Here is a 21,006-nt window from a genome sequence, read left to right as displayed (position 1 = left end):
ATATACACATATATGCATACATTACATAATAAATAAATAAGCAATATATAAAATATTAACACAACTCAACATATAAATATAATATAAGCTAAATTGCACAAAATTTATATGTGATTTCACATGCGTCAAATTCTACATGCTTAAAAATTGTGTCAAATTCGCTCATGATTTCATAAACTCTGCTTTTAACTCCCTCGACGCTCCTTGTTTAACGGTATTTGACCTAAATGCACCCAAACTGCAAATAAATTTTAAAATCTCAATTTCTAAACCCCTAAAATTACAAATATATTTATTTTTCTTATATTTAGCTTAAAAACCAGTAAAAATAAACTCTTAAAACCTGAGAAAAATAGCTAATTTTGAGTATACTATTTTTTGAGGCTAAATATAAGAAAAATAAATATATTTGTAATTTTAGGGGTTTAGAAATTGAGATTCTAAAATTTATTCACAGTTTGGACGCATTTAGGTCAAATACCGTTAAATAAGGAGCGTCGAGGGGGTTAGACGTAGAGTTTATAAACCACGAAGAAATTTGACACAGTTTTAAAAATACATGAAATTTGAAGCAATTTCATAAAAATACAGCAATTTAGCCTGTAAAATATGTAATAGCACATTATAGTAATATACATGACAAATACTCCTATCTTCATAAAATAAAATAAAATAAAAAATTGTGTTCATTTTTCCTTTTTATTTGTTACAAAATATATGTTTATTTCTCCTTTTAGCCAAAAACAAAAAGTAATAATAAATTATATATATTTTTTTACTTTTTTTAATTACAATCATCCAAATTTATTTATTTATTTATTTTTTACTCAAAATTTCTACTATTTCTTTATTAAAAAAAATAAATTCTATTTTTACCTTTTTTTAAAAAAAAATCTTTGATCAGTTAAATGAGCACACAATTGGACGACAGAGTAAGTATTTTTCTTTTACTCCCTTCGTCCCGGTGCAAGGTTACCGTTTACTTTTTGCACGTAGATTTTTTAATATTCGTATTATAATGAGTTGTAACGAAAAAGACGAAAATACCTATAGTAATATTATGTAATATAAAATTAATGATATTTGTGTAATATAATGAAAATTAAAAGCATATTTATTATATTAGATATGTAGTACGATGAGGACAAAAAATTTGCATCAATACTAACTAAATATTTTTTATTTTTTTAGGACGGAGGGGAGTAATTGTTTATTATTATAATATGCCGACCGACGAAGTTCAGTCCAAATGATATTTTACCATATCTGTATGATATATACATATATGGGATCGAGGGGTTTAGGGTGAAGTTAATTAAGTCTCAAAATTAGATCAAGCAAGAAGGCAGCCAAGTTGAAGAAGAAGATGATATCACCAACACCAACAACAACAATGGCATCGTTGCAGAAACCACCTTCTATTTTCCATGGCAGGCAGGCAACTTTCTCTCTCTATATGCCTCTCTCTCTCTCTCAATATATATATATGATGATGATAATGGCTAGAGCTAGAGCTGTTAACGATCCGAGTCGAGCCGCGCTAAATTTTAAGTGTTCGTTAACGTTCGGGAACAAGGCTCAGGCTCGTTCGTTAACCTTTCGAACTCGTTCGTAGTGTTCGAGCTCGGCTTGTTAAGAATTTTTTGTTATTTGAGCTCGTGTTCGTGTTTGGCTCGTTTAGGCTCGATTAAAATCGTTCGAGTTTGTTCGAGCTCGTTTGTGTTATTTTTTTAAATTTATATATAAATTATAAAGAAAACCTAAAATTATTTTATTTATATATTTTAAATTAATATTTTATTTATTTATAAATTTTAATTTTATATGTATATATAATCTTTATAATAAATATATTATTTAAATGAACATCTGCGAACAAAGCTCGGGCTCGTTCGTTAACCAAACGAGCCTGTTTATATTGTTTAATACGATTCGTTAACGTTGCGAACAAACTTTAACCGAACCGAACCGAACCAAACCGAATTCACGAACGAGTCGATTCGTTTAACAGTTCTAATAATGGCATTATATTCGCAGTGGGGTGTACCAAATGCATCTTGTGAAAGCTGACGTCATTCGCCCCTTCATCCCCAAAGAGTTCAAAATTGTTGAAACTTTAGGGTATGGCTACATAATTACTATTTCACTAATTAATTATATTTAATATATATTTTTTTATAAAATATTGTATCAAAATATTATTTAAATAAAAACTCAAATTAAAGTCAATTAATTTGAAGCTAAGAAGACAACCTTTTTAATGTTTGTTTGATGTACGTACAGATACACAATGGGGGGATTTATGCTTACCACTTATGAGGACAGCCCTTTTGGCCCATTTGATGAGGTACCCCTACCTACCTACCTACCCAGCCACCCACCCACCTTTTTGCTTCTAATTATACTTCTTTCATTCCATGAATACATTAACCAATGTCTTGATGATTTTCTGATAATTAATTTGATTTTTATTTATAAATTAATTGGAATTGATATTATATGATTGGTTCTTCTTCTGCAGCTGGTGATGCTTGCTGGAATTGTGAGCCACAGTGGATCCTCCCTCGCGTAAGTTTCTAATTATTATTATTATTATTACTCACTCCGTCCACAAACTAATATCCTACTTTTCTAATTGGAATGTCCAACAATTATTGTCCTATTTCATTTTTTAAATACAAATTTTATATTTTTACTCTTCGTTCATTTATTACTTTTAATCTCTACCATACACTTAAGGCAAATTTGTCAATTTATAACAAAAAGACAATCATCTAAAAAACCGTATAAATATATTTTAAGATAATAAAAAATGAACGGAGGAAATATTGTTTATTTATTTTGAAATTGAAAATTAAAATTAAAATTGAAATCAAAATTATATATATTCAGATGGACAGGGAAGGCCCTTGTGAGCACCCCTGAAGTTTGCAACTCCAGTAGGAAGGTATTTATTTATTTGTTTATTTATTTTGATGATACGAGAATCCGCAGTCGCTACCCAGATATGTGCACTAGGTAAATCCCGGCTAAATAAAATGCCCAAATCTTCTGTACCAGGTGATGTTAAAATAGGACAAAGAAATTAAATATGTGCATCAATTAAACATAATATTCCATCTCACATTTAGATTTTATGTTATTTTTTTCTTTTTATTTTTTCAATGTATCAAAATATATTCTAGTTCATATTTTTAGCAATAAATTATACTCTTTTCGTCTCAATACAATAGTTTTATTTACTATTTTTGTCCGTCTCAAAATAATAATCTTATTTCCATAAATAATATCACTGTATAATTAACCTTACTCTTTCATTATTATTACATAATTGTCACTGCCTTTTACACTAATACACTCACAAGAGAAAAAAATGTGTGCCAAACACAACTAAGACTATAGTTCCGAGACGGAGAGAGTATTATTTTTTTATATATTTTTTTTATTATAAAAAATAAATAATAACAAAAAAATTACCTATTCACCTTAAAATGTGTCTAAACATAAAAGTACACAATGAGATGACTAGGAGTATTTATATAATTTTTTTTTTTCAAGATAATCAATTTTTATTTTTAATAAATTTATTTACATTAAACATACTTAATAAATATAAATTAATTTTTTATTTATATTTAATTTTCTTTTTATAAAATTAATTATAAATAAATAAATATATTCTTATTTATTTATTTGTATTATATAAAATTTTATTCTCTACTGCATAATATATATTTATTGATATAATGCTAAAAATACTTAAAATACCAATAACAATACTCGTATAAAAAAAATAATACTTCTTCCATCCGGTCCAAAAAGGTTCTTTGAAATTTTGTAGTATATTAAAAAAATAACAATATTTTATTAATCAGTGAAAATACTTTGGTGGAACGAAAGAAAATAGTAAAAAATGTATTTGAACTGAGTAAAATAATATTATAAATTATTATTAATAACTTATTCATTTATATTATCTAAAATACTATATTTTTAACCAAATGGATCATCTCACCGGAACGAAACAAGTTCAAATCAATCTAATCTAATCTAATCCAATCCAATCTATAATTAGTTTTGGGGGCAATGAAGAGGTCTTCAACATCTTGGTTGATTCTATTTACATAAATAAATAAACGATGCATTCTTTTAAATTTAAATTTTAAAATAAAATAATTAATTAATATAATATCAGAGTTGGAATATCCATTTTGCTAAGGTGCTTAGAATATGTTACAAAAATTTTCATACATTTCACTTAAATTCAATAAGACACCAATTTTTTAAATCTTTCAAAATCTTTAATCTATCTATATACATATAATCTGGTAAATTAAAAAACATCATTTGTATTTTAATAAAAATGCATAAAATATTTCGTATTTCATTTATTGTGTAAAACTTCTCGTGTTAATATAAAGTTTGCACGAAATATTGAAATCATATATACAATCAAATATCAATTACGGCCGAAAACGATGTTTTGTGCAAACTTTACATTAACACAAGGGAATTTACGCAATAAATAAAATACATAATTTTTTTTTGTGTATTTTTACTAAAACATAGAAATGAGTGTTATATAATTTACCGTATATAATCTGTCTCTCTCTCTGTATATATATATATATATTTAATCACTACAAAAAAATATCAATTTTGTAATAAGATTTTTTCGTTCTTAAATCCAATTTTTTCGTTACTAATTATATTAGAGACGGAATTATGGATGAAATTACGTTAGCTACGTGAACTTTAGGAACGGAATTCCATTACAAATATACTATTTTTTTTTTTTTTTTTGGTAGTGAATCTTCTTCTTGTATGACTTGCAGGAGTTTGGGATTGTCACTGAAGTGGCCAGTTTCTCAAAGGTAAAACCTTTTTTTTTTTTTTTTTTTTTTCCATTTTGAGAGATAATTACAACATAATTAGTATTATTAATTAATCATTACATAGTAAGACAATCTTGTTTGTATACACATATATATATTTATATATGTATGTATATGTGTTGAAGATTGAAAGAAAAACAGGAGGGCTTTTGAACATGAATGGCATAGGAAGCAGAAGCTACAAAGACATACACATTACAGAAACCAATGGTTCCTCCAACACTATTACCATTCAAACTCCTGGTAATTAATTAATATATATATATATATATATATACATTCATCTTTTTTATTTGTTTTTATTATTTTATTTATTTATTTTTACAGCAGAAGCACCCCACCTGAGTTGTCTAAGCAAGTTTATCATCACCCCACCAATCTCACTGTCCCTCACAAGTCTCAGGTAGATCACACACCCACACAATACAAGATCTTTTACTTTTTTATTTTTTATTTTTTATTATTTTTTTTTTGAGAAAGTTGATGAAATCTTTGTGGGATCAGTGGACTCACAGAGTACTGTCCTCGTCTTCTTCAATACACCTGCGATTTTCAGACAAGGTTAGCTTGCACTGTGTCCATACATTTCTGATATTAGTATGTGTGTGTTTCTGTAAATATATTTATATATATATAGTAAGTTTTAGACATGGATCCGCTGATCCGGTCAAGTCAGCATGGTGTTAATTTGATCGGATCAACATATGCTATAAAGATAATACTCCTTTATTATTTAACGATCTATTCATTTTTTTTTTCATTTTAGTCCGTCCAATAACAAAGTATCCATTTTTTTTTTAATTGTACTATCTAACATTACAAATACACTCCTAATTTACAATATCTTACACAAATGTTATTACCTTTGTATCATATAATATTAATAAGATTAGTTTAGTCTTTTTATATTTATTTCTACTACATTTCAATATAATACTAATATTTCTAAATCTCTGTGCAAAAAGCAAACCGATAGATAAATACGGGACGGAGGGAGTAACATATATTTATATATATCTCAACATATTTATAATACAATATACCTTATATTATAACTCAACATATCCTCTACTATGTGTAAATATATGCTGATCCAATCAAATCAGCACTATGCCGACTTGGCCGGATTAGCACAGAATCTGCGGAAGTAAATTTTATAATGTTCATTTGAATGGGTTGATTTTGATCCTACAAGCAGAGTGAGTGTTGTTGCAACATCAAAAGTTCGTTACCAATTTGCAAAACAAGAAAATAAATCAGGCTTGGAACCATCATCATCATCTTCTTCGCAACAACAACAACATCGATCGGATAATAGCAGTATGAGAGACCTGATGATCGACATTGTGATGAATAAATCGAATCCAATCGCGGCCTTTCATTTCCATTCCATGAAAATGGAGGTGGATTCTCCAACTGTGGTTTCTTGATCATGTTCATCATTGATGATGAGTCTTTAGTATTTTGTTTCTTGATTAGTTAATGCAATTAATTTTTAATCCATTTTTTTTCCATCTTGTTTCGAAGTTACATACACACCACTCATTGTTGATGATCATTATATACAATGTGATGGTTTGTATGTAGAACAAGTTCTTGTTATAATAGTTTAAATAATCATAAAAATATTTAATAGAATATATATATATATATATATTAATATTAATTTGAAAGATGAACATTACATATATTAGCAATACAAATTGTAACCTACACATATCACACCTTACTGTTGATTATGTGATTCTCATATATTTAAAACTTGTTATGAGAAAACGAGAAAGAAAGCAAATAAAGAACACAGAGGTTTTACGTGGTTCGGTGACGGTGTGTCAACCTACGTCCACGGGCAGGAACCGGAGAGATTTTATTATACTGATTCAGAGATTTACAATGTGTCGTCCGACTAAGAACCATAGTTGTCTATTTATAAGCACCCCAAAACACCCTAAACCCTAAGCCTATTTGTTATTAATTAGGATAAGCCCAAAAGGAACCCTGCCAATTGAAACAGCCCTTTCGCTTTGGTTTAGGGTCGGGTAGACCGCTAAATCCAAGTCACGTTTCAACAATCTCCACCTTGACTTGGAGTTTCTCCAACCGCCAAATGTTCGTCAGTATCTCTCAGTCGTCTCCTTCCTGCCAGATGCCCCGAGAGGGCTTTACCTACTACGAATATTCACCAAGTTCAAGCAGTGCTCAAACTTCTCCGTCGGTAGCGCCTTTGTCAACATATCAGCTGGATTGTGTTCTGTAGCTATTTTCTGAATATAAAACTTGTCTTCCTCCATAACATCACGGATAAAATTCAACCTTACATCAATATGTTTGGTTCTCTCATGATACACTGGATTTTTAGCCAAACTCAAAGCACTTTGACTATCACAGAATAACACCGGTTTTTTCACCTTCAGACCCAAACTCTGTACCAGACCATATAACCAGATACCCTCCTTAATACCTTCAGTCATTGACATGTATTCCGCCTCAGTCGTCGACAATGCAACCGTAGGTTGTAAAGTAGACTTCTAACTGACTGCACATCCAAACAGAGTGAAGATAAAACAAGTTAGTGATCTTCGTTTCACCAAGTCACCCCCGTAATCAGAGTCTGCATAGCCAACAAGACCATCACCATGGCCTTTATCATCATATACCAGACAAATATCAGACGCTCCTTTCAAATATCGCAAGATCCACTTTACAGCTCCCCAGTGAGCTTTACCCGGATTAGCCATAAACCTGCTCACCACACTAACCGCATAAGCGAGATCCGGTCTCGTACATACCATCGCATACATAAGACTTCCAACTGCACTTGAATATGGAACCGTCTTCATATAATTAACCTCTTCATCTGTAGCCGGTATAGTGCTTCGATCAAGTTTAAAGTGTGCCGCCAAAGGGGTACTTACCGGTTTGGACTGATCAACAGAGAATGCCTGCAAAACTTTCTCAATATACTTTTCTTGAGAAACCCACAACCGTCTTGCTTCTCTATCACGCCAGATCTCCATACCAAGTATTTTCTTTGCCGCACCCAAATCCTTCATCTCAAACTCACCCTTTAGTAGAGCCTTCAAGTCATTAATTACAGCCATATTTTTAGCTGCAATTAACATATCATCCACATACAACAGCAGATACACAAAGGAATCAGTAGAAACTTTCTTCGAGTAAACACAGTTATCAAACTGATTACGAGTATAACCATTAGACACCATGAATGAGTCAAATCTCTTGTACCATTGCCTCGGAGACTGCTTCAAGCCATACAGAGATTTCTTTAACAAGCATACCTGGTCCCCTTTAGAACTGTAGAACCCCTCCGGTTGAGACATGTAAATCTGTTCTTCTAGATTACCATGAAGGAATGCTGTTTTTACATCAAGCTGCTCCAGCTCCAGATCAAAAGCACCCACCATTGCCAAAAGAACCCGAATGGTTTTGTGTTTCACCACAGGAGAAAAGACTTCATGGTAATCGATTCCTTCCTTCTGTGAAAACCCTTTTGCCACCAGTCTCGCCTTGAACCTAGCAGGTTCAACACCAGGAATTCCCTCCTTTCTTTTAAAGACCCACTTGCATCCCACTGGCTTCATCCATTTTGGTAGTGCAACAAGATCCCAAGTCTTGTTCTTTTCAAGAGACTGCATCTCTTCATTCATTGCCATAATCCAGGTTTCTGCATCTTTACTCGCCACAGCTTCTTTATATGTCTTTGGCTCATCAGAGCCAAGATCATCACCAACCGCTAGTGCATAAGCAACAGAATCCATGTCACACGTATTGACACATCCTGCAAACCTAGCTGGTTTCTGAATATTTCTCTTTCCCTTTCTTGCTGCTATGGAATCTTCAACCCCCGTACCAGCGTCATCAGCTTCCCCCTCAACCGGTTTCCCTTGAGGTTTTGACTGATCTGGTTGATCGGATTGATCAGTAGTATTATCCTGCTGCTTTTCCTCTAACACAACTCTGTCAAGAGTCTCAAACTCCACCTTCTGGTTAGCACCACAATCTTTTGTACCTGCAATACTTTCACAACCTCTACTCTGATCAAGCATAGCAGATTCATCAAAGGTTACATCTCTGCTAATAAGAAATTTACCAGGATTTTTACCTTCTGTACACCACAGTCGATAACCTTTTACTCCTGTTGCATACCCTAGAAATATGCATTTTACCGCCCTCGGCTCCAGCTTACCATCATTCACATGAGCGTGTGCAGGGCATCCAAATATTCTTAGATTAGAGTAATCAGAGGGTTTACCGGACCATACCTCTTGAGGAGTCTTTAAGTCAATTGCAGTTGATGGAGATCTATTAACCAGATAGCTAGCAGTGTTTACTGCTTCAGCCCAGAATTGCTTAGAGAAGCCAGCAAATATGCGCATACACCTAGCACGCGCCATGAGGGTTTGATTCATTCGCTCTGCAACTCCATTTTGCTGTGGTGTGTGTCGTACAGTGCGGTGCCTCACTATACCTTCTTTCTTGCAGAAATCATCAAATGGAGCGTTGCAGAACTCCAACCCATTATCAGTTCTTAGAGTCTTGACCTGTTTACCCGTCCGTTTTTCAACCATGGTCTTCCACTCCTTGAACTTCCCAAACACCTCATCTTTAGTCTTTAGAAAGTACAACCAGACTTTTCTCGAATAATCATCTATGAAAGTGACAAAGTAAGAACATCCGCCCTGCGATTTCACCGGAGAGGGACCCCATAGATCTGAATGAACATACTCCAGAATTTCTTTTGAAGTGTGATGACCGGTACTAAACCTCACCCTGCGTTGCTTCCCTTTTACACAAGCCTCACAGAATTGAATTTTACCTATCACATCCCCACCAAATAAACCCTGCTTGCTCAAGACAGACAACCCTAGCTCACTCATGTGACCTAATCGCCGGTGCCACAAATTTGTCCTGTCATCATGTTTATCCAAGGACTGAGATACCGCCGCCGTTCCCATCACTGAACTGCCCTGTAGAAAATAAATTCCATGCTGCAGTTTTCCCTTCATCATTACCAGCGCACCTTTCAGGACTTTCACCCACTCACCTTCACCATGATATTTTAAACCATTCTTGGCTAAGGTCCCAAGAGAAATCAAATTCTTTCTGAGTTCAGGAACATACCAACAGTCAAATTTCCTGACAGTACCGTCATGCAATTTTATCTGCACTACCCCGCTCCCTTTTATGGCTAGAACCCCATCATCACCTAACTTCACCGTTCCATTCCACTCCTTAAAAGAAGTGAGTAGATCACGAGAGAACGTCATATGGTGAGAAGCACCGGTGTCCATAATCCAGGAATCAGCAGTACTAGCACTACACGCTGTCAGAACTTCACCAAAGTCCCCATCATCAGAACTGTCTTTACCACAGCAGCACTGCTGCCACTGTTACTAGAATCAACTTTTGTATTTCCCTTCTTTTGTGGACAATCCCTTTTAACGTGCCCTTTCTCCTTGCAAAGATAACACTTAATTTTGATTTTGAACGCGACCTCCCATTCCCGCTACCCCTCTCATGTGGTCTTCCCCTACCTGCAAACAGACCTGAACCAGAACCCTCTTCCAGAGAAACCTTTCTTTTCAATTCTTTGGACATAAGGGCATCTTTCACATCATTAACAGAAATTGTAGTTCTACCATATAGCATAGTATCTACAAAATTCTCATATGAACCAGGTAGTGAACACAATAAAATTAGGGCTTGGTCTTCATCATCTACTTTAACCTCAACTCCTTGAAGATCAAGAATGATACGGTTAAAGGTATCAAGATGATCCTTTACCTGAGTACTTTCGGACATCCGGAGGGTGTAAAGACGTTGCTTCTGATATAGCCTGTTCGTGAGAGAGTTGTTTTGGTACTTCTCACACAGTTTATTCCATAACCCAAAAGCCGTTGTCTGATCTACAACCTCCCGTAACACCTCATCAGTAACTGACAGCAAGATCGCGGAATGAGCCCTTGCCAAAATCTCCTTATTTACCTCCTCCTTCGTGTCTTTAGGAAACTTGTCTTCTCCCTCCAACGCAGCCGCACATCCTTGTTGAACCAGAAGTGCCCTCATCTTGACCTTCCAGAGCGTGAAGTCATTCGACCCATTAAACTTCTCCAGATCAAACTTATACGAGGACATCTTCAATCAATTGGATATGGCTCTGATACCACTTGTTATGAGAAAACGAGAAAGAAAGCAAATAAAGAACACAGAGGTTTTACGTGGTTCGGTGACGGTGTGTCAACCTACGTCCACGGGCAGGAACCGGAGAGATTTTATTATACTGATTCAGAGATTTACAATGTGTCGTCCGACTAAGAACCATAGTTGTCTATTTATAAGCACCCCAAAACACCCTAAACCCTAAGCCTATTTGTTATTAATTAGGATAAGCCCAAAAGGAACCCTGCCAATTGAAACAGCCCTTTCGCTTTGGTTTAGGGTCGGGTAGACCGCTAAATCCAAGTCACGTTTCAACAAAACTCTTCTGAAAAAAAGTTATTTTATACAAATTGTTGGATATTCGTTTAAAAAAATATAAAGGCAGTTTATGATATTTTAAAATTTAATTAATAATTAAAAAAATAAAAATATAATAATATTAATGGCACTTGTTCTAGATAATTGTTGAATATAATGTTACAGTTAAATGTTGATTTTTTATTTTTTATTTTTATTTTTAAATATAGGTATTAAATAAATTTAACGGACATGTTTGCCACCCAAAGTGTACTTTTCTTGATCGAATAAGCCGAAGCCGAATCTTCATCTTCGTTCCCACAAATTCTTTTCAGTTAAAAAATGTCATCTTGTGGGACCCTTTTTGATGCTCAATCCCAGCATATTGGGTGAAAGATGGATCATTTTCTAACATTTCAGATTCGGACACAGTCGATCCTCATCGTCATCGTCGTCGATCGATCATACTGTGTAGCATTCTTTCGATGATGATACCCACTGGCGATTAGGGTTCTGGTTTTGATTGCCCAAATCGAACCGACAATGGAGAAGAAATAGGAGATAGGAAATTGTGGGGACGACCCGACACTACAGACAACGAACACTTGAGAGAAGTACTTTCCGATGTACTGAATTATGCCTTTAAAAATAAACAAATAAATAAATAGCTTTTGGGTTTTCAGATTATCCACTTTGTGGTTGACGTCATCCTTTTCACAAAAGCTTTCTTCTTCGGTACAAGTTCCATGGATCAGAGTTCCAGATTGATCTATGCCGATCGTTTTGCGAGATGAACGGTGCGGATGTGTCGATATTTGTAAGTTCCCGGAGCTGCGAAGAATTTAATTTCCAATTCTCCGTCGGCCCATTTCTTCCCCTTATCCTTTCTGGCTGTTCTTCCATTCTTCCCCCTTGTTTTCGGTTGATTATACGCAGGAAATAGCTCTAGGGTTTCGAGCAAACGCAGTGATTCTGAACTAGGAATTTGGGAGAGGATTTGGAGGTAATAGGCTGTATTTTTTTAAAAAAAAAATTGGGGATTTTTTAAATTTCGGGTTGCAGTATCTGTTCTTCAATTCGTTTGTGTTTTGAATTCCCATCATCCACACTGATATTTTCAATTTTTGATATTTTCGATGCCTGGCATTGTTTGATTCATTCAAGATTTACAAACTGTTGAATTGAATCTTTGAGTTGCAGGAATCAGTAGCCTCCTCTATTTGTTCAACCCCAAATTTTTTGGCACTAATCCAGAAAGCTCATTTCAATAGATTTAGTCCAAATAAACCAAATTAAGTAACCCCTAAGATTTGTGTTTTCTTGAGTTTCATGTATATATGAGAAACAGAGCTAAGTTGCAGTACCTATGGATGTTAGAAAAGTAAATTATGCAGAAAACAAACAAGCTTTTATAGGTTTCAAGTAATGCAGTTTAGAAGTGGAATATATGGAGAGTCCCTTCTTCGACTACCTAGCAGTTTTCGCGAGTATCCTTAGCTTTATTGAACTAAAGGGTTGGTTTGTCGAGCATTGGTTGTTTTCTTTGTTGTTAGCATTTCTAGAGCTTTCATGGAAGATGTAATCTATGAAAATTTGGTTAAACCTATCATTGGTAGTCGGTGGAGGTGAAACGGGCATAGGTAGGGTTGCTGTTGTTCTTATAATAATGCGATACCATTTTTATTCTCTTTGTTCTTTGGAAAGGCTACTACATGATGCAAGCTTCTTTTTTGTAAGTTAGGATGCATATGTGTTAATGTTTTTTCTTCGATTCTTTGTTATGATGACAAATGTTCTTTAGTTTCATTCCTCGGGACGAAATAGTGGTATTTTTTAGTGTAGGTCAACCAATTTAATCGATTTCAATGCTATATTTTAATAGAGGATAGAACATAATTATTTCCACTTGTGCAAGTTGCAAAAGCCTTGGAAAACTATGGTCTGGTAATACAGCGTGCACAATCATTTTTCTATGATGTTTGCTGATGATAGTTTTTTTTTGTCGCCGAATAAAATATAAGAATCCCAACTTGCATTAGTTTGTCTGCTAGCCTTCCTCGAAAACATGCTGTTTGTTGATGCATGGGACTGTAGAAGATGGCGATTTAGATGAATTTTTTGAGTAGTTTTGATTTAACGTATCCGTTTCTGCCAGAGTAGATGCAGCCTGTAACGATGGAAGGTTCAGAAACAAAGTCATCGTTGGATTATGGAAAACCTCCATGGATGTTCAAAGGCAGGCAAGAATCGTTTTGGGTGAAGCATTTATTCGCCGTATTTGCATTTCTTAGCCTAATTGTTCTAAGATTTGTGTTAAGCTTTTTTTCTTGACATCGCAGTGCGTTGTACCAGCTTCATCTTGTTAAGACAGAGACTGCTCGAGCTTTCATCCCGAAAGAATTCAAATTAGTGGAAGCATTTGGGTATGGATCAGTTTTTTTGATATTAATTTTTAAGTTTAATTATTTAGCAAATAGTGTAGGGGGTATGCATCGGTGTAGATCTTCGTTCTCTTTGTTCTATACAAGTTGGTGTTGTTCTCCGTAAGGTATACTCTCGGAGGATTCTTTCTCGCCAATTATGAGGACAGCCCAGCTGGAATATTTGATGAGGTTTTATTCATTCGTCTTATTTTATTTTGTGTGATTTCTGAAAATTCAAAAGTTTACTATCCGTTACTTAAATCTTTTTTCGGTATCTTTCCAGCTTGTGATCATTGCAGGGATCGTCTGGAATCCACCTACATCCTGTGCGTAAGTATTCTGTTGATGAACTCAATTTAATGCCAAATTTTTGTTAAAATTCGATCTTATGTTTAGCTTGCTCGGTGATGCATATGTACTTTTTGTCAAGAAAAATCATAGCTTGTACCAAAAATTCGGGTAGCTTTTTTTTTTTTTTTTTTTTTTTTTCGCATTTATTTTGACAATTTGGAACAAAATCTTTGGCTATAGATGGGCTGCAAGAGTGTTGGTGAACAGTGAAAAGGCGTGCGTACATGGACGAAAGGTAGCTTTCGGATTGTCGGCTTGAACATATATTTTTTCATCGTTTGTAATAAAGTGCTCTTGCAGGATGTCGGGCTTCCGAGTCAATTTGCCAATTTTACAAAGGTGATTATATAATACATATTACGTCCTTACATCATATCATCGTATTCTGTCGCTGAATCGTTTCTGTTAAAGATGACTTGATTCATGCCAAACCAGAGGATCGCAGCGATTCCAGCAACAGATAAAAAAAGAAGTCGATTTTGTAGCTTTTTGAGCAAGATAGGCATGAGAGGTTCTGAGGTTAATGTGAAGAATTCGATGGATATACAAGTGAAAGAGACGAAGGATGGCAGTCGCACAGCCATGGATATCTGTAGTATTAATCTCCCCGCAGCTGGTCAGTAAGCTTTCCATTTTTCGACAATTCACTTCGATATTATCTCGATAATTTATACTTTGTTCTTCGGAAAGCAATGGAAGCGCCCAAAAACGACGCTAAAAAATGGATCGGCCCTTCTCTCAAACTCTGTCTCCCGAGCTTTAGGTCAGTCCTATAGTTAAAGTTCTAAGTGTTATCATCGATCAAAGTGTTCATTTTTTTTTTCTCGATACGCAGTGGTCGAACGGAATATAATCCGCACCTCCTAAAGTACTCCTGCAAGATCGAATGCAGGTCCGCTTCTAAATATTTTATTTCTATCCGATCGATCGTGTTGGGTTTCGAAACTTCCGTTAATTCGTTCGTTAATCCCTCCAGGTTGCGCGTAGTTCCACCGGCTAAAGTTATGGGACCGTCTGAAGCAGACAACGACAAGGATGAAAGGAACCATTGCATATCGATCATGCTATCCAAGCCAATCTTGGCCCTCAAGTTCAATCGTCTGAAAATGACCGTCGAGGCTCCTTCCATCGTTGCACAGTAGAAAAAACACGGTTTCTTTCTATCATTTCCACGGCTTAATCCTTTTCGTTGAGTTTGCGACTGTTTCGTGTTCTAATTACGATTGTTCGTTTCGTGTTCGTCCGAGATACAACAATGTACATTAGAAAGAGCCATGGTATTCGATCATTGCCGAAACAGGTTTCCTTTTTATACAAAAAAACTGATTCCATCTCTGAGAAATCTACTTACAGTTAGCTCTTTGATTTCGTCGATCTTTTTCCGGTGGCTCAAAATTCTTCTGGCAACGGCCTGCCTTCGAGAAATGCCTTGAATAGCACCAGCGATCGCTCCGGCTGCGAAAACGGAGCTTCGTGCGACGCCCCACGAATAGTCGCGAAAGAAAGAACGTCGCCGTACACCTGAGTCCACCCGCCGACCTGCATTCCGGCGAACCAGACTCGGTACGGCGTGCTCGTCTTCAGCTTCATCTCCTTCGCCAGTCGATGGACCAGTTTCCGGCTCCCCGTTAATGGTATTACCGAATCTTGATCGCCGCTGCCGTTCGATAAAAATGTCCATTAGTTTACCGTTGACGACGAACAGGTAAGTATATCGAATACGGTGGCGCGACGTGAATTATACCTGTATACCAGGACCGGGATTCCGGCCTCGACTATTCGACCCACGACATTGATTGTAGGGATCTCGACGTCGAGCAGTTCGTAGTTCAATACGCTGTTCATATAAGATATCGATACCGTTAGAAAAGATACGTGTTTGTCGATCGATCGATGTTTTAGTGACGAGTTATTTACTTGCTGCAGACGAGCCACCGGTCGACTCCGACGAGGCGTGCATGGAGGGCCTTTTGAACGTCGCGGCGGTTTAGGTAATTCACGGTTTCGTCCTCGACGCAGACGTCTACGTTCTCGGGGACATGCTGAGGAGCAAGAACTTTCGACTGCGACAGCACCGAAGAAATACAGACGTCGAGCGTAACATCATATTTGTCGACAAACTTGCTCGTCTCCGTCGTTACGAGGCTCATAACTCTTGAACACATGGACGACAGCTCCCCCCGGTAATATTCGACGACGTAACGCGAATAATTACAGGCTGTAGTGAACACGCCGTACGTCGGATCCGATATGAGTCCGTGCGACCAAAAAAACTCGGCCCTCGAGTTGAAATCCGTCGCGAATTCTAACACCGGGTTGCCGAGCTGCGGACGCATTTATTACAAAACTGTTAATAACAACGTATAAATCGCCACAATTCTTACAAAAAGGAAAATCAACTCACTGCAATTCCTTTCAAGTTGAAAAGCCTACGCTTCTGGTTGAACTTGATCATCAATTCTGCCAATTGGGGAATGTAATGACCTAAAAAGATCGAAAATCAACGTTCAAAACAAGAATCCCAATTGCAAAATTGTTCTAAAAATGATTTATTTTAATGAATGAAGAACACACACCAGCATAGCTTTCTCCTGTAATGTACAAGTTTCTGTCTTTGTACTGAGGGAATTTTTTGAACCAGTTTTGCAAAAAAACCAGGTTGTCTCTAGCTGTTGATTAAAATTCAATAATAATAATAATAATAATAAACAATTGGAGAAAATGAAGGGTAAAGAAAAAGATGATACTAAAAACCTTGATGATTTAAACTCTTTTTGCACTTCCCAATATGGGGAAAAGGTAAAAAATGTAGTCTTTCGAATTTATTTTAATTTTTTGCTGGAAATGAAAATGAGGGGCATGCCTGTGATCTTGTCATCGACACCATCATAAGAGGAGGAGTTTGAAGAAAAGGAAAAGCCCACTCCGATGGGAGATTCAAGATAAAGAACATTAGCTTCTGCAAATTGGATCAAGAACAGAAACCACGGTAAATGACAGACAGTAACAAATTTCTGAAAGCTTAAAAAATGTGGGGCAGAAACAAGACCTCTGTTCCAGCTGTATTCATTACTGGCAAGATCATTTCCTCTCGGTCTAAAAGGACCATTTTCAGAAAATGCACCAACACCCAAAGATGAACAACCAGGCCCTGCAAGAAAAATGTCAAAAAAGTGATCTTTATGAATGTATGTTTGTATGTATGGAGGAGATGAATGTGGGAAGAAATTAGACCTCCATTTAACCAAAGAACAAGAGGTTTCGAAGTGGGATCAACTTCAGCTTCAACAAAATAGTAAAAAAGAGCTCTTCCATGGCCAACAAAGACATAGCCAGAAAACTGCTGGAAACTCACTAATGGCTGCCCTGGCAATCGAAGAATTCTGTCAGCAGAAGAAGAAGGAGAAGGAGAAGAAGGGAAAGATTGATTCTTGCACTTGGTGGAAAGACATTCTTGGGTGAAAAAGGCTAATGTTAAAGCTAAAGATAGGATCTTTACAATGGGCTTTTCCATGGAAGAAGTTTTTTTTTTTTTTTTCAAGAAAGTGGGGTGAGAAGGGAAGTAAATATGGAGGGATGAGAGAGAGAGGGGGAGAGGTGAATATAAAGGGAGGCAGGAGATGAGGAGAAGGGGACCATTTTGTGGTCTTTTGTTGTCATTATTGTGGGAAATTTCTTGTCGTTTTTAGGGATGTTTGTGAATGGAAGTGATGGTGATGCAAGAATGGGAATGGAAGAGAAGGGTCAAGTTCATTCTCCAAAAATGAAATTTTTAAAAATTGGAAAAATGGGTTGTGTTTCTTGCAAATGGAAATGGAAATGGAAATGCAATTGTAGTCCCCCTTTTCCATATGCACAGTGACAAGAAGAAGGAACACACACAACTTAACTGGCCCATAAAGTTCTGTTCTTCAAGAAAGGACCTTTTTTCTGCATAGAAATGAAAATGGGGGCATTTGACAGCTAGGTGGTAATAATTCCATTGAAGAAGAAAGGGGGTGGAGGGGTGGGGGTTATGAAACAAGATCATTGCTCCCAAGAAAGAGAAAAAAGCCCTTCATTTGTTGCTTTCTCTCAAGTGTAGAGAGAATAATATCTTTTCATTGCTTGTCTTTGTTTGACAGAGAAGTGCTTTGGAAAAATCAAATCTGCCTTTCACAAGTATTTTGCAGGGAATTTTGGACCTGCCCTTGTTTCTCCTTCATCTTCTTGCTTATTATCAAACTGGATATTCTTTCTCTCTCTCTCTCTCTCTCTCTCTCTCTATATATATATATATATATCTATATCTATCTCTTTTTTCCCATAAGTCTAATCTGTATCACCAAAAAAGGGTTTCATTTTGAATGTTGAATTGGAAGCCAAGAAAGCAATGGTTAGATGTTCTTTTTATTTTTCTTGTACAGTTAGTGTATAGTGTAGAAGAGTGGTTGCATTTCACCTTTTTATTTTAACCCCATTGGACAAAATTGATGACATTGATACAACAAATATGGAAAAGTGGAATTACACTCTTTATTACATTAGTACTTTTCACTAACAGCATCACTGAATTCACATATACATATATGATCATGAATTTGTACTGTTTACTATTTGATCATATGTGAAATTTTCAATTGTAAATGCAAAAAAAGTGAATGGCCCATTGCCTTTATTTTAGAGCTGGGAGACAAGAAGATTGCATTTTTACAGATTAAGAGCAATGGCTTCCATTAGAGCTGCCCTACACTCATAATCCATTTGCAGTTCTAATCAATAGTGGGAAGATGGAAATGGTGTCCAAGTTTTAATTAATTAAAATAATGATAAATAAAAAGAAAATTAGAGAACCCTTTTGTAAGATCAAAGAAAATACAAGAGAAAATATTTGTTTGATCGAATATATTTTTCTTGAAAAAAAAAATTATAGTTAGATGAATAGTATTGAAACTTCCAAAGTATCTATAAATATGACCATAAATTTGAAAGGAAGATGAGTAAGAAATTAAAACCTACCTTTGAATGTATGATTAATTTCTTCCATTTCTTGAAAAAAAAAATATATATATATATATAATAATAATAAAAGTAAAGGAATTCTTTTTCTCATAATTTCAAGATTAGCTTTTGACCATTATAGTGAATAATATAAACTACTAACCCCACATTGCACCATTAAGAGTGTGGTGTGTGACAAATTAACTTGTGGATAGAGAATGATTTTCAAAACAATATGATTAAGATTAAAGTGAATTTAATTTTTTTTTTTCTTTTTCTAGAAGAGCAACAAGTACTTATTACAATAGAAAGATCTCTTGTTTAAGTGGCTATCTTCTATTGCACTTCACTACAATTGATTGTCATCATTTGGTTGAAAGGTGTATGATGAAGATTATATGAAGAAAAATAAAAATAAAAATAAAAATTGATAAAAAGGGGTAGTTGGAAAATGTGCCTCCTCAAATTTAGCCTTGAATTGCAAGATTGGGACAGCCATTATGTGTGTGTATCATATGGTTGTCATGCTTCTTACATTTGTTTATTATTAATTCCCTCTTTTTGTTTACTTAATTGAGCAAAGTTAATGACCTTTGATGTGTTTATAAAGCTTGTATAGATCCAAATTCAACTACTACAAGATTGTGTTTGTCTTAAATTTCCACAATTTTCAATATGTTTTTATATATTACTTTCTAATTAAAAAGAAAAAAAAATTATGTATATATATCATTTTTTTCTATAAAACACTATATTAACCTATTATTATACAAAAATTAACCAGTTATACATATACAAACCCTAAATGTTTAAATTCTCTAGTAAAAAATTATTGTATACTTTGAGGTTTTTGATGTGATTGTAGAACGATTTTAGGGTTTAGAGTCCGTTTTAAATTTAAATTTTGGATATTTTTATAATTATTCATATATAATAGTGTATTTCAAAAAAAAAATCACATTAAATATATATTTTTATATAAAATATTACATAAAAAATTATTTTATAACATCTCATTAAATATCTATTTTTAACTATTTTGAAATATTTTCAATAATCATGAGTATATTCTTTTAAAGTTTGATTTTGAATAGTAATTTAAATTTGATATTATATATATATAAGAATAAATTCTTACAAAGTATCACAACACATGCGGAATAAATGCCAAAGAAACAAATTAAAATATTAAAAGAAAATTTGATATATTTATTCTGATTTGAAAATGAAATCAGCATAAGCTGAAATTAATCCTCATCTCTAATCTTAAATTTAATCTTTATAATTAAATAAATAATCTAATAATTAAGGGTCATGATTAAATTCAGTCATGCTGAATTAGAATTTTCAACATAGTATCCCGCTTGATAATAGAGATGTTGCAAATTTTGTTTGATGCAATAAACCATTATAAAATAGTATTCAACGAGACAACAAATATTTTTGTAATATTGAAAAGAATATAATCATAATAATAGTTTTAGTTTACTTATATATATATATTTATCTATTCATTCATTTAAACTTAAATTATTATATAAAAAAAATTCTATTTTTAATTGAAGTAATTCAAATTTAAAACACTAACATAAGCTAAAGAGGATAAGGCACCATAATAAGTACTATATATGAGTAGAAGAATACAGACAAAAGAAGCATATGTCTGTGAATTTGCATAAATTTAATTTAATTTAATTTATTTATTTATAAATTGTGTTAGTTGATGGATATTAATTAAATTAATTAATAATGAATTGCGGAAACCAAGGAAAAGAATGGGCATTTAACTAAACACAAGTGTTAAAAAGTGCTCACTTGTTCAATTACACTACACATCAATCCAATTCAAAACAACCCCAACTTGCATTATTCCATTCAAC

At 34.4% G+C, this 21,006-nt stretch overlaps 3 protein-coding genes across 9 annotated transcripts; 2 read left to right on the top strand and 1 right to left on the bottom strand.

Annotated features, from left to right (window-relative positions):
• Positions 1–1,277: 1,277 nt before the first annotated feature.
• Positions 1,278–6,467, top strand: LOC127245312 (protein NEOXANTHIN-DEFICIENT 1-like). 2 transcript variants are annotated; one of them, XM_051266131.1, is made up of 10 exons: positions 1,278–1,434; positions 2,038–2,121; positions 2,284–2,347; positions 2,522–2,568; positions 2,893–2,947; positions 4,836–4,874; positions 5,021–5,138; positions 5,226–5,298; positions 5,400–5,456; positions 6,094–6,467. In XM_051266131.1, exons 1-10 carry the CDS (start codon positions 1,367–1,369, stop codon positions 6,323–6,325), a joined length of 837 nt encoding a protein of 278 aa, XP_051122088.1. In that variant the 5' UTR covers positions 1,278–1,366; the 3' UTR covers positions 6,326–6,467. The 2 variants fall into 2 exon arrangements, with proteins under 2 accessions (XP_051122088.1, XP_051122087.1); XM_051266130.1 differs by having other exon boundaries at positions 1,279–1,434; positions 5,223–5,298; positions 6,094–6,465.
• A 5,270-nt stretch (positions 6,468–11,737) lies between these two features.
• Positions 11,738–15,488, top strand: LOC127245310 (protein NEOXANTHIN-DEFICIENT 1). 6 transcript variants are annotated; one of them, XM_051266129.1, is made up of 13 exons: positions 11,738–11,986; positions 12,056–12,189; positions 12,309–12,375; positions 13,533–13,628; positions 13,712–13,795; positions 13,921–13,984; positions 14,079–14,125; positions 14,327–14,381; positions 14,447–14,485; positions 14,582–14,762; positions 14,837–14,909; positions 14,982–15,038; positions 15,123–15,488. In XM_051266129.1, the coding sequence occupies exons 4-13, from the start codon at positions 13,582–13,584 to the stop codon at positions 15,286–15,288; spliced, it is 813 nt and encodes a 270-aa protein (XP_051122086.1). In that variant the 5' UTR covers positions 11,738–11,986; positions 12,056–12,189; positions 12,309–12,375; positions 13,533–13,581; the 3' UTR covers positions 15,289–15,488. The 6 variants fall into 6 exon arrangements, with proteins under 6 accessions (XP_051122086.1, XP_051122083.1, XP_051122084.1 ...); XM_051266124.1 differs by having other exon boundaries at positions 11,741–11,986; positions 13,528–13,612; XM_051266126.1 differs by having other exon boundaries at positions 12,056–12,375.
• Positions 15,405–18,097, bottom strand: LOC127245306 (serine carboxypeptidase-like 45). Its single transcript, XM_051266119.1, has 8 exons — positions 17,381–18,097; positions 17,196–17,297; positions 17,010–17,105; positions 16,723–16,815; positions 16,551–16,630; positions 16,064–16,470; positions 15,891–15,983; positions 15,405–15,803 (listed from the first exon to the last, which is right to left on the bottom strand). Exons 1-8 carry the CDS (start codon positions 17,658–17,660, stop codon positions 15,536–15,538), a joined length of 1,419 nt encoding a protein of 472 aa, XP_051122076.1. The 5' UTR covers positions 17,661–18,097; the 3' UTR covers positions 15,405–15,535.
• Positions 18,098–21,006: the final 2,909 nt, after the last annotated feature.

Source organism: Andrographis paniculata, unplaced genomic scaffold (assembly GCF_009805555.1).
Source record: "Andrographis paniculata isolate CXL003 unplaced genomic scaffold, ASM980555v1 Contig22END, whole genome shotgun sequence".
Lineage (NCBI taxonomy): Eukaryota > Viridiplantae > Streptophyta > Magnoliopsida > Lamiales > Acanthaceae > Andrographis > Andrographis paniculata.
Note: the sequence above shows the minus strand (reverse complement) of the source record. Positions and strands in the feature narration are given on the sequence as shown.

Bases quoted from the DNA above. Each gene is read 5' to 3' on its own strand.
- LOC127245312 (XM_051266130.1), top strand. From the start codon at position 1,367: ATGATATCACCAACACCAACAACAACAATGGCATCGTTGCAGAAACCA. The intron at 4,875-5,020 runs GTAAAACCTTTT...TATGTGTTGAAG, and splicing joins AAGTGGCCAGTTTCTCAAAG to ATTGAAAGAAAAACAGGAGG. The intron at 5,299-5,399 runs GTAGATCACACA...TTGTGGGATCAG, and splicing joins CTGTCCCTCACAAGTCTCAG to TGGACTCACAGAGTACTGTC.
- LOC127245310 (XM_051266124.1), top strand. From the start codon at position 13,533: ATGCAGCCTGTAACGATGGAAGGTTCAGAAACAAAGTCATCGTTGGAT. The intron at 14,486-14,581 runs GTGATTATATAA...ATGCCAAACCAG, and splicing joins AATTTGCCAATTTTACAAAG to AGGATCGCAGCGATTCCAGC. The intron at 14,910-14,981 runs GTCAGTCCTATA...CTCGATACGCAG, and splicing joins CTCTGTCTCCCGAGCTTTAG to TGGTCGAACGGAATATAATC.
- LOC127245306 (XM_051266119.1), bottom strand. From the start codon at position 17,660: ATGGAAAAGCCCATTGTAAAGATCCTATCTTTAGCTTTAACATTAGCC. The intron at 17,298-17,380 runs GTCTAATTTCTT...TTTTTCTTGCAG, and splicing joins TGTTCTTTGGTTAAATGGAG to GGCCTGGTTGTTCATCTTTG. The intron at 16,471-16,550 runs GTGAGTTGATTT...ATGCGTCCGCAG, and splicing joins TCAACTTGAAAGGAATTGCA to CTCGGCAACCCGGTGTTAGA.